At 42.5% G+C, this 12,499-nt stretch overlaps 1 protein-coding gene across 1 annotated transcript in view; it reads left to right on the top strand.

The window, feature by feature from the left end:
* The window catches only part of LOC132881594 (zinc finger protein 850-like), a 58,048-nt gene extending 46,733 nt beyond the window's left edge, over positions 1-11,315 (top strand). The window contains exon 3 of the mRNA XM_060914248.1: positions 8,597-11,315. Coding sequence (XP_060770231.1) covers positions 8,597-11,191 — 2,595 coding nt within the window. The 3' untranslated portion in view covers positions 11,192-11,315. The remainder of the gene's footprint in view (positions 1-8,596) is intronic.
* The last annotated feature ends 1,184 nt before the right edge of the window (positions 11,316-12,499 follow it).

The raw sequence follows: 12,499 nt of genomic DNA, 5'->3' as shown, positions 1-12,499 counted from the left end.
TGGCAATTTCAGCGACAAATTAAAAATGGAAGCGGACGAATTGGTTCCTAAAAGAACTAGTAAGGGGTCAGTCATCTGGCGTTTTTTTTGGATATCGCGAGGAGGACGTGGAACAGCAAATGCCAGTTTGTAAAGCGTGCAAAAAAACCCTGTCATCACGAAAGGTAGCAGCCGGAATTATACACATCTGAGAGGCAGAGCCAGAAAACATTCAGTTCAAAAGTGTGCAAAGAGAAAAATGATGTTTTGCAGATCTCTCTCTTCTCTCCCTCAATCTCTCTCTCTCTATTGTGAATGTTCCAGTGGTTCTCAGTAGTCAGGTTAATAGCTTGGAGATCTATTTTTTTTTTTAAATAATTTAATGAATGAGCAATTTTTTTATTTAGGCTAAATGTCTTTCTCAGTGTTGAGCTTGCACTTTATTGATTTGAGCTCTGAGCAGCTCTGTATTGTATTGCCCCTTTGTTGCAATTTTCAAGATTGTTTTTCCAGTTTGTGCGACATCTTTGTTGAATAAAAATACTCTTATTTCAATTCAATTGTGATTAATCACTAACATGAAAATTTAAAATGTGTTGTTGAAAACCACCTGTAAAGTTAACCAAGAATGTTATTTAATCTGCAGGGATTGTAGTGAAAACAGTAAAGAGTAAAAGTTAGATTTCATGGGGTCCTTTAGAGATTTAAATATATCGAGATATATATCGTATATCGTGAAATGGAGAAAATGTATCGGGATATTCATTTTTTTCCCATATCGCACAGCCCTACGTGGAGCACAGAAGCACGGCAGGCTAGAACTGAGTTCACAAAAACTCTTTTTATTCTTAGCTTTTCAGCTTTCCACACTCTCCCAGCCACACGCGCGCACACACAGGTGTTCTGGTTGGGGAGAGAGCTCCCTTTCTCTGTTCGCTCTCTCTCTCTCTCTCTCTCTCTCTCTCCTTTTAAAGGGCGTGGTCACTGGGAAAGACATACAAACACAGGTTAATTCCCATCAGGTGCAATGATTCCACCAGTTAGTTCTCCTGACTCCGCCCTCCATTCACAGACCAATGCTTGGCCACGCCCCCGCTGCCACAGTTGTTTTTACCTTTATTGCAAAATGTCTACAGCATTAATCCCTCTTGATGTACATGACAAAAATGTTTCGAATACAGTTAGTATTTAAAAGTTGTGTTTGGGCCTGAGGAGAGCCTGGAGGAAAGGGGTCTGTGAATGAAAAAGCAAGTTATGCACTGTTGCCATCAAAGAGACAAACCTGTAGCAGACCTGTGACACAAAAGGTTTTTCAGTCACATCAGAAGAATTGGCAGTGCAATTCACAGTACGTAGTCAGGTAAAAGATCTTAGTTTAAATGAAAGGCCAGTGTCTAAGACTGTCATCAATAAAAGGACCAAGCTCCAAGTCACTGATTCCGCCCACGTTTGCACAACTGTGTGCATTTAAGATATAAGCTGTATCTTAAATACACACAGTTGTGTCCTGAATAGCTCTCATATGACACTAGGTATCAGAGAGAGATTGCAGTTGAGGTCAGATAATGTGGGATATAGGGCTATTTTTAGGTTTTTAAATGATACAGTAATTATCAGGAGAATTTAGCTCAATAGGGTAGTAAACATTCTCAGGGTTTCCCATAAATAGACCATTGTGTGGCGCAGCGCCACACAATGGATTCCTATCGCCACACAATCAGACTCGTGATTTTGAAAAAAAAAATCCATTACGTATCATTCCGTTCATTCATAGTGCTCTTTCTTCTCGTTCACGCGCACACACAGAGAGAGAGAGAGAGACAGAGAGGCGTGTACACAGGCCTGCCGTTGCGCATATACCCGGACTGCAAGTAGGCCTGTTAGGCTAATTAAAAATAATGCAGCCTTCCCGAGTCACCTTCCGACCCCTTATTTTAAAAGGTAGCCTACGTCGTGCTCGTGATGAGCTTTATCATAGCCTTCTTGGCTTCATGAAACGGACATCCCTGAGTCAGGCTATAAACCAATTTTGATGCATACAGTAGCAGCTTGACGCAAGGAACCGGCCTTATTGCATTATCCCGTTTATCCCGCTTCAGCAATGACTTCCCTTATGATAGGGCACTTGAGTTTTTTTTCAGGAAGCCACGCAGAATTAAGTGTTCTGATAGGGCATGCAGGCTTTGCACCAATTAGGGTAATGCTTTTTCATTATTGTTAGTTGCCTTGGCGTTACCTTAAGTGGTTTCTTACATCTAATTATGATATTTTATTATTTTGTTACATTATACTATTTATTTCATTTTATTATTGGTTGAGGTAAGTGTTGAGTTCAATATTTAAAATAAAAACCTCCAGCTTGTTTTTTGCAATTTATTCCTTGAATGTCAATTAAAGAATGATTGATTGCCATCAAAAAGGCAAAAAGCTAAGGTAAAAACCAGAGATGCGCCAATTTGACCGGCTGCCGATCGGAATCGGCCGATTTTTCACGTGATCGGCCATGACCGGCGACCGGCTGGTCAAAATTAAAATATGCCGATTTTCTGCCGATCAAAACTTGTGTATCACATAGAGATGAAAGTGGAAATACTCGTAATTCGCAACTAAAAAGACTGCAGCTACACTGGCAGCTTGAACATGTTTTCTAGTGCGATTGTGTTGCGCTTGCGCAGAACAGTGTCAGTCCTACGCGCCTAACGAGCTCAGGCATGCACGCCGTTAACAAAAATTAAAATTCACTATATTTGTATATATTATATATCCAAATACAGTGATTTTTTTGTGCCAGATATTGGATGTGAAAAGAAGAAAATGTTTGTGGTTGTGTGAATTTCCCATTACAGGAATTAATACGTTAGCCTATTACATCTAGTTAGATTTGTACAAAGAGAGAGAGGAAAAAAAAGTATTTTTGTTTTACAACCTTGGTTGCACTTGATTCCATTGGAAATTACGCTACAAGTACACATTTGACAAAGATAATCGAATGGCTAAGGTATCAAATCAAGTTTATTTGTACAGCGCTTTTAACAATAAACACAGGTATAAGTATGACTGGAAATTATTTTTGTATTTTGATACTGAATGAAGAAATGGGTTGTTCCATAAGGCACAAGTTTTCAGATCTAAATAGGCTTATGAAAGTGTGTTCCATAGCAGTAGGCAAATAAGGGGAAGTTGTTTTTGTGCCAGATATTGGGTGGGAAAAGAAAAAAATGTTTGTGTGAATTTCCTATTTCAGGAATTATGTTAATACCAAACATGAAGAAAGATTTTACAAAAAACAATGTCTTTGTTTGTTTTCAACCTTTGAGGTGTTGAAATTTTATTACTGAAATCTGGCAGAATGTCCTATTAAAGAAAAGATACAAAGAAAATAGTGTTTGTGTGTGCTGTGAAGTGGTTTGAAAAAATGAAATTGGAATCGGCCAAAATCGGTATCGGCAGGTCACACTCCATGGGAAAACGGAATCGGCCCAAAAAATTGCAATCGGTGCATCTCTAGTAAAAACTAAACTTTAACTTCAATTTTGGTGAGTAATTTTCATAAATTTAAAAGACAGGTTTTCCACCAACATCAAGCCCAGCAAACTAATGGCCTGCCCTGTAATGTAAAGTTGGGTCGAGGAATGAAACCAGGCAGGGTTCTGGTAAAAATTGTTTTAGCTGTCTTTTCTTAAAGAACTTAAAAGAATTTAGATTGAACTGAATAATCTCAAATGCTTCTTGGAGCTTTAAAATAGTCCCAGCAGATGACGCTGAAGAAAAATACTGTGTGTTTGAACACCGCCCGCTGTAAACACTTTGCATACACCCCAATGACCAACTCCACCAACCGCCACGACACCACTGCGCACGATTCCCTCATTGGCACAGTGGAGCACCACAAATTGCTACCTGGTCTGTGGGAAACACTGATTCTGATTCACACTCCAGTCCAGAAGGTGGCGGTAATGCACCTAAAAGGTGTTTGCCAACCGCCATAAAAGAAGAAGAAAGATGATTTACCTAATGTGGAAATCCTGCTCTGGTCATTGGTACGCGAATCTCGCTCCTCCACAAAATCATGGTGTGCCGATTGCTGTTGATGGAGAATTCGTGCTCTGTGCGAGGCTTACGGCTAGTTCGATGAACCCAGAACAATATGGGAATGGTGCGGATTTCGCGTCAATTACGAGAAATACATGCTAATTCTCGCTAATTTCAGTGTTTTTAAAGAAGAAAGTCAAGACATTGGGTTTTATGCAGCCAAGTTTATTTAATCAACATTTCGGGGGGAGGTTTGGTAGCATATTTTGGGCGCTTGACCTTAATTTGGGTGCCTATGCCGTTATCCGTCGCAGGTTTCATATAATTGAAAGGCCTGCTCACAGAAAAGTCTCGTCACAAACAACTCGGAAACCAGGAAGTACAACCCCGATTCCAAAAAAGTTGGGACAAAGTACAAATTGTAAATTCACAGTAGAACATAACATATCAAATGTCGAAAGTGAGACATTTTGAAATTTCATGCCAAATGTTGGCTCATTTGAAATTTCATGACAGCAACACATCTCAAAAAAATTGGGACAGGGGCAATAAGAGGCTGGAAAAGTTAAAGGTACAAAAAAGGAACAGCTGGAGGACCAAATTGCAACTCATTAGGTCATTAACATGACTGGGTATAAAAAGAGCATCTTGGAGTGGCAGCGGCTCTCAGAAGTAAAGATAGGAAGAGGATCACCCATCCCCCTAATTCTGCACCGACAAATAGTGGAGCAATATCAGAAAGGAGTTCGACAGTGTAAAATTGCAAAGAGTTTGAACATATCATCATCTACAGTGCATAATATCATCAAAAGATTCAGAGAATCTGGAAGAATCTCTGCACGTAAGGGTCAAGGCTGGAAAACCATACTGGGTGCCCATGATCTTCAGGCCCTTAGACTGCATCACATACAGGCATGCTTCTGTATTGGAAATCACAAAATGGGCTCAGGAATATTTCCAGAGAACATTATCTGTGAACACAATTCAACGTGCTTTCCGCCGTTGCCATTCTATAGTTCAAAGAAGAAGCCGTATCTAAACATGATCCAGAAGCGCAGACGTCTTCTCTGGGCCAAGGCTCATTTAAAATGGACTGTGGCAAAGTGGAAAACTGTTCTGTGGTCAGACGAATCAAAATTTGAAGTTCTTTATGGAAATCAGGGACGCCGTGTCATTCGGACTAAAGAGGAGAAGGACGACCCAAGTTGTCATCAGCGCTCAGTTCAGAAGCCTGCATCTCTGATGGTATGGGGTTGCATTAGTGCGTGTGGCATGGGCAGCTTACACATCTGGAAAGACACCATCAATGCTGAAAGGTATATCCAGGTTCTAGAGCAACATATGCTCCCATCCAGACGACGTCTCTTTCAGGGAAGACCTTGCATTTTCCAACATGACAATGCCAAACCACATACTGCATCAATTACAGCATCATGGCTGCATAGAAGAAGGGTCCGGGTACTGAACTGGCCAGCCTGCAGTCCAGATCTTTCACCTATAGAAAACATTTGGCGCATCATAAAACGGAAGGTACGACAAAAAAGACCTCAGACAGTTGAGCAACTAGAATCCTACATTAGACAAGAATGGGTTAACATTCCTATCCCTAAACTTGAGCAACTTGTCTCCTCAGTCCCCAGACGTTTACAGACTGTTGTAAAGAGAAAAGGGGATGTCTCACAGTGGTAAACATGGCCTTGTCCCAACTTTTTTGAGATGTGGTGTTGTCATGAAATTTAAAATCACCTAATTTGTCTCTTTAAATGATACATTTTCTCAGCTTAAACATTTGATATGTCATCTATGTTCTATTCTGAATAAAAAATATGGAATTTTGAAACTTCCACATCATTGCATTCCGTTTTTATTTACACTTTGTACTTTGTCCCAACTTTTTTGGAATCAGGGTTGTAAATAAAACGGTCAGTATTTGATGTGAGACGACCCTTTGTTAAAAAAAAAAACCGCAGGTAAAATGAGTGTAGTTTTAGAAGGAAATGAGCTGTAGGTTTGACTGAGCATCTTGCAGATCCAGACACAGTTCTTCTGGACACTTTGTCACACTTGCGTCTTAATTTTGCACATAAACCCAGGGACTGTCATTATGTTTTCTGTTTTATTCTGAAAAGTGCTCTCTTATGGAGTATGCTGCACAGATCATCATCTCCTTTTGGCTGCTCCCGATTAGGGGTCGCCACAGTGGATCTTTCATCTCCATTGCTCCCTGTCTTCTGCATCCTTCTCTACCACACCTGCCACTTTCATATCCTCTCTCACCACATCTATGAATCTCATCTTTGGCCTTCCTCGTTTTCGTGTGCCTGGCAGCTCCATCCTCAACATTCTCCTTCCAACATGCTCTGCATCTCCTCTCAGGATGTGCCCATATCATCTCAGTCTCATCTCTCTTAGCCTAATTCCCAAGTTCTCCACATGTGCTGTCCCTCTGATGTGCTTGTTCCTTATCCTGTCCAACCTTGTCACTCCCATCACAAACCCTAACATCCTCAACTCCGCCACCTCCAACTTTGCCTCCTGTCTCTTCGTTAAGGGAACTGTCTCCAATCCATACATCACAGCTGGTCTCACTACTGTCTTATACATCTTACCTTTCACTTTTGCTGGGAGTTTCCTATCACAAATGACTCCCGAAATCCTTCTCCAACTGCTCCACCCTGCCTGCACTCTCTTTCTCACCTCACTATTGCAGCCCCCATTTTCCTGCACAGTTGACCCCAGGTACTTGAATTCACCAACTAACTTTATGTCTCCTCCATGCATCTTCACTACACTCTCATCCCCATTCTCATTGATGCACATGTATTCTATCTTGCTACTGCTCACCTTCATTCCTCTTTGTTCCAATGCATACCTCCATCTCTCCAAACCCAGCTCAACCTCCTTTCTACTTTCACCACATATCACAATATCATCCGCAAACATCATGTTCCATGGTGACTCTTGCCTCACTTCGTCCATCAAGCTATCCATCACTATGGCAAACAAGAAAGGACTCAAAGCCTTGATGAAGTCCCACCTTCACCTTGAACCATTCAGTTGTTCAAACTGCACACCTCACTGCTGTTTCACTGTTCTCATACATGTCTTGCACCACTCTAATATACTTCTCATTCACTCCACTCTTTCTCATACAATACCATAACTCATCTCTTGGCACTATCGTATGCCTTCTCCAGGACTACAAACACAGTGTAGCTTTCTCTGGCCTTCTCTGTACTTCTCCATTAACCTTTTTTTAAAGCAAAAATTGCATCCGATGTGCTCTTCCTTGGCATAAACCCATACTGCTGTTCACAGATTGCTACCTCTCTTCTCAATCTCGCCTCCAATACCCTTTCCCATAGCTTCATGGGGTGGCTTATCAGTCTTATTCCTCTGTAATTACTGCAGCTCTGTACATCTCCCTTATTCTTGTATATTGGGACGAGCACACTCTTTTTCTCCATTCATTTGGCATCTTCTCATTCTCTAGGATCTTATTAAACAATGTAGTTAGGAACCCCACAGCCGTCTCACCCAAACATCTTCAAGCCTCAATCAGGATACCATCTGGTCCGACTGCTTTCCCAGTCTTCATTCTTTTCATGGCTGCCCTCACCTCATCCTTACTAACCAACTCTGCTTCCTGATTTGCTGTCTCCAATTAATCTGACCTTTTCTCTCTTGGATTTTCCTCATTTAATAAATCCTCAAAGTACTCTTTCCACCTTCTTAATACACTCTGTTTGTCAGCACATTTCCATCTTTCATCACTCTTACCTGCTGTACATCCCTCGCTTCCCTGTTTCTCTGCCTAGCTAGTCTGTACAGGTCTTTCTCTCCTTCTTTGGTCTCCAGTCTTTTGTACAACTCCTGGTATGCATCTGCTTTCACCTTCGCTACCGCTCTTTTTGCCTTCTGTCTCGTATCTCTGTATAACCGCCTGCTTTCCTCTTTCTCTGATCATCCCAATTCTTCTTTGCTAGCCTCTTCTCTTTTATAATTTCCTGCACTTCTTTGTTCCACCACCATGTCTCCTTGTCTTCCTTCCTTCTTCCCAATGACCACCCTAGCACCTTCCTTGCTGCCTCTCTTAAGAGTACAGCAGTAGTATTCCAATCTTCTGGCAGACTTCCATGACCACTCAATGCTTGTCTCATTTCTTTACAAAACTCCTTCTGATGTTCAACCTCTTTTAGTTTCCACCACTTAATCTTCGGCTCCATTATTTCACGCTTCCTCTTTTTCACTTTCAAACTCATCCTGCAGACGTCCACTCGATGCTGTCTAGCTACACTCTCCCCTGCCATCAGTCTCCAATCTCCTTCAGGTTACCCCTTCTGCAGAGTATGTAGTCCACCTGTGTAGATCTTCCTCCACTCTTAAACGTCACACTGTGCTGCTCTTTCTTCTCGAAGTATGTATTGACTATTGCCAAATTCTGCTGCTCAGATACAAACTTTTTTTTTTTCCCTGTCACATTTTATTTTGTGTAGAAAATTCTAAAGGGTTCACAAACTTTCAAGCACCACTGTATAATATGTGTATGTGAGTGAAGCATCTTGAATCATTTTATGTTTTCCAGATGTACCACTGTTCAGACTGTGGGAAAAGTTTTATGAAGAGTCACCAATTAAAATATCACCAGTGCATCCATATCAGAGAGAAGCCATATCACTGTGGACAGTGTGGGAGGAGTTTTATTTCTGAGAGTCATCTCCAATGGCATGAGCGCATCCACACAGGAGAGAAGCCGTATCACTGTGGACAGTGTGGGAAGAGTTTTACTTCTAAGAGTACTCTCCAAAGGCATGAGCGCATCCACACAGGAGAGAAGCCATATTGCTGTGGACTGTGTGGGAGGAGTTTTACTCGTCGGACTCATCTCCAACGGCATGAGCGCGTCCACACAGGAGAGAAGCCGTATCACTGTGGACAATGTGGGAAGAGTTTTACTTGTCAGAGTCCTCTCCAATACCATGAGCGTGTCCACACAGGAGAGAAGCCATATTGCTGTGGATTATGTGGGAAGAGTTTTACTCAGCAGCGTTATCTCCGACACCATGAGCGTATCCACACAGGAGAGAAGCCGTACCATTGTGGACAGTGTGGGAAGAGTTTTGCTCTGAAGATTACTCTCCAACGCCATGAGCGTATCCACACAGGAGAGAAGCCGTATCACTGTGGACAGTGTGGAAAGAGCTTTACTCGTCTGAGTATTCTCCGACACCATGAGCGTATCCACACAGGAGAGAAGCTGTATCATTGTGGACAGTGTGGGAGGAGTTTTATTTCTGAGAGTCATCTCCAACGGCATGAGCGCATCCACACAGGAGAGAAGCCACATCACTGTGGACAGTGTGGGAAGAGTTTTACTTCTAAGAGTACTCTCCAAAGGCATGAGCGCATCCACACAGGAGAGAAGCCATATCACTGTGGACAGTGTGGGAAGAGTTTTACTTCTCAGAGTACTCTCCAACGGCATGAGCATGTCCACACAGGAGAGAAGCCATATTACTGTGGATTATGTGGGAAGAGTTTTACTCAGCAGCGTTATCTCCGACACCATGAGCGTGTCCACACAGGAGAGAAGCCGTACCATTGTGGACAGTGTGGGAAGAGTTTTACTTCCAAGAGTATTCTCCAAAGGCATGAGCGCATCCACACAGGAGAGAAACCATATTACTGTGGGCTGTGTGGGAGGAGTTTTACTCGTCGGACTCATCTCCAACTGCATGAGCGCATCCACACAGGAGAGAAGCCGTATAACTGTGGACAGTGTGGGAAGAGTTTTACTTCCAAGAGTATTCTCCAGAGGCATGAGCGCATCCACACAGGAGAGAAGCCATATTACTGTGGACTGTGTGGGAGGAGTTTTACTCGTCGGACTCATCTCCAACGGCATGAGCGCGTCCACACAGGAGAGAAGCCGTATCACTGTGGACGGTGTGGGAAGAGTTTTACTTGTCGGAGTACTCTTCAATACCATGAGCGCATCCACACAGGAGAGAAGCCGTATCACCATGGACAGTGTGGGAAGAGTTTTACTTGTCAGAGTCCTTTCCAACACCACAAGCGGACCCAGATAGGAGAGAAGCCATATTACTGTGGACAGTGTGGGAAGAGTTTTGCTCATGAGCGTACTCTCCAACGGCATGAGCGCGTCCACACAGGAGAGAAGCCGTATCACTGTGGACAGTGTGGAAAGAGTTTTACTTGTCGGAGTACTCTTCAATACCATGAGCGTGTCCACAAAGGAGAGAAGCCATATTGCTGTGGATTGTGTGGGAAGAGTTTTACTCAGCAGCGTTATCTCCGACACCATGAGCGTATCCACACAGGAGAGAAGCCGTACCATTGTGGACAGTGTGGGAAGAGTTTTGCTCTGAAGATTACTCTCCAGCGCCATGAGCGTATCCACACAGGAGAGAAGCCATATTACTGTGGACTGTGTGGGAGGAGTTTTACTCGTCGGACTCATCTCCAATGGCATGAGCGCGTCCACACAGGAGAGAAGCCATATCACTGTGGACAGTGTGGGAAGAGTTTCACTTCTAAGAGTACTCTCCAAAGGCATGAGCGCATCCACACAGGAGAGAAGCCGTATCACTGTGGACAGTGTGGAAAGAGTTTTACTTGTCGGAGTACTCTTCAATACCATGAGCGTGTCCACACAGGAGAGAAGCCATATTGCTGTGGATTGTGTGGGAAGAGTTTTACTCAGCAGCGTTATCTCCAACACCATGAGCGTATCCACACAGGAGAGAAGCCGTACCATTGTGGACAGTGTGGGAAGAGTTTTGCTCTGAAGATTACTCTCCAACGCCATGAGCGTATCCACACAGGAGAGAAGCCATATCACTGTGGACATTGTGGAAAGAGCTTTACTCGTCTGAGTATTCTCCGACGCCATGAGCGTATCCACACAGGAGAGAAGCCGTATCACTGTGGACAGTGTGGAAAGAGTTTTACAAGTCGGACTCATCTCCAATGCCATGAGCGTATCCACACAGGAGAGACGCCATATCACTGTGGACAGTGTGGAAAGAGTTTTACTCGTCCGAGTACTCTCCAACACCATGAACGGATCCATACAGCAGAGAAGCTGTATCATTGTGGACAGAGTGGGGAAGAGTTTTCGTCACCCAAGTGCCATCCACAGCCACCTGCAGATTCATAAAGAACAGAAGCTGTATCAGTATGGGCAGTGTGGAGGGAGCTTTACTGATTCAGGGTTGTTTTGGAAACACGTGCTCTCACAATAAAACCAACAGCTCTTGACATGGGACTTTGTCACATTAAGATATACATGTTTTTGTATTCATTTTTTTTAAAGGTAATAGGAAATTTCAGCTAAAACTCTGACCATCCATTATTGCAGTCGTCACATGGGTCAGTTTTTAAGAACAGTCAGAAATGAAGAAATCTGTTTGGGAAGTTTACAAACCCAGTTCCATAAAATTAGGACACTGTGTGTAAAACAATTAAAAAACAAAATATGACTATTTTCAAATCGTGGAAACCCTATATTTCTTTGAAAATAGCACAAAGACAACATATGTTGAAACTGAGAGATTTTATTGTTCTTTGAAAAATATATTCTCGTTTTGAATTTGTCACCGTGTTTCAGAAAAGTAGGGACAGGGCAAAAAAATGACTAAAAAAGTTATGTAATGCTTAAAAAAACCTAATTTAGTTAATTTTCAACAGGTCAGTAACATGTTTGGGTATAAAATGAGCATCCCAGTGAGGCTGAGTCTCTCACAAGTAAAGATGGGGAGAGGGTCATCACTCTGGGAAAGATTGCATGGGCAAATATTGCAACACTTAAACAATAATGTCCCTAAATATAAAATTGGAAAGAATTTGGGGATCATCATCTAAGGTACATAAAATTGTTAAAATAATCAGAGAACCTGGAGAAATCTCTGTATGCAAGAGACAAGGCTGAAAACTGACATTGGATGCCTGTGAGCTTCAGGCCCTCAGGCGACACTGCATTAAAAGCAGACGTGTCTGTTGTGGAAATCACTGTATGGGCTCAGGAACACTTCAGAAAACCATCGTCTGTGAAAACAGTTAATTACTGCATCCACAAATGCAAGTTAAAACCAGATGTAAATAATATCCAGAAACACTGCCATCTTCGGGCCTTTCAATAACATGAAACCTGCGATGGATAACATCATAGGCGCCCACATTAAAAAGAGCCCAAATTAAGGTCAAGCGCCCAAAATGTGCAACCAATAGTTAAAAAAAAATGTTGATTAAATAAACTTGGCTGCATAAAACCTAATCTCTTGACTCTCTTCTTTAAAAGCACAGAAATTAGCTAGAATTAGCATGTATTTCTCGTAATTTACATGAAATCCGCACCGTTCCCGTGGTGTTCTGGGTTCGTCGAACTAGCCGTAAGTCTAGCACAGAGCACTAATTCTCCATCAACGGCGATTGACATGCCATGATTTCGTGGAGGAGTGAGACTCGC

Source organism: Neoarius graeffei, chromosome 1 (assembly GCF_027579695.1).
Source record: "Neoarius graeffei isolate fNeoGra1 chromosome 1, fNeoGra1.pri, whole genome shotgun sequence".
Classification (NCBI taxonomy): domain Eukaryota; kingdom Metazoa; phylum Chordata; class Actinopteri; order Siluriformes; family Ariidae; genus Neoarius; species Neoarius graeffei.
Note: the sequence above shows the minus strand (reverse complement) of the source record. Positions and strands in the feature narration are given on the sequence as shown.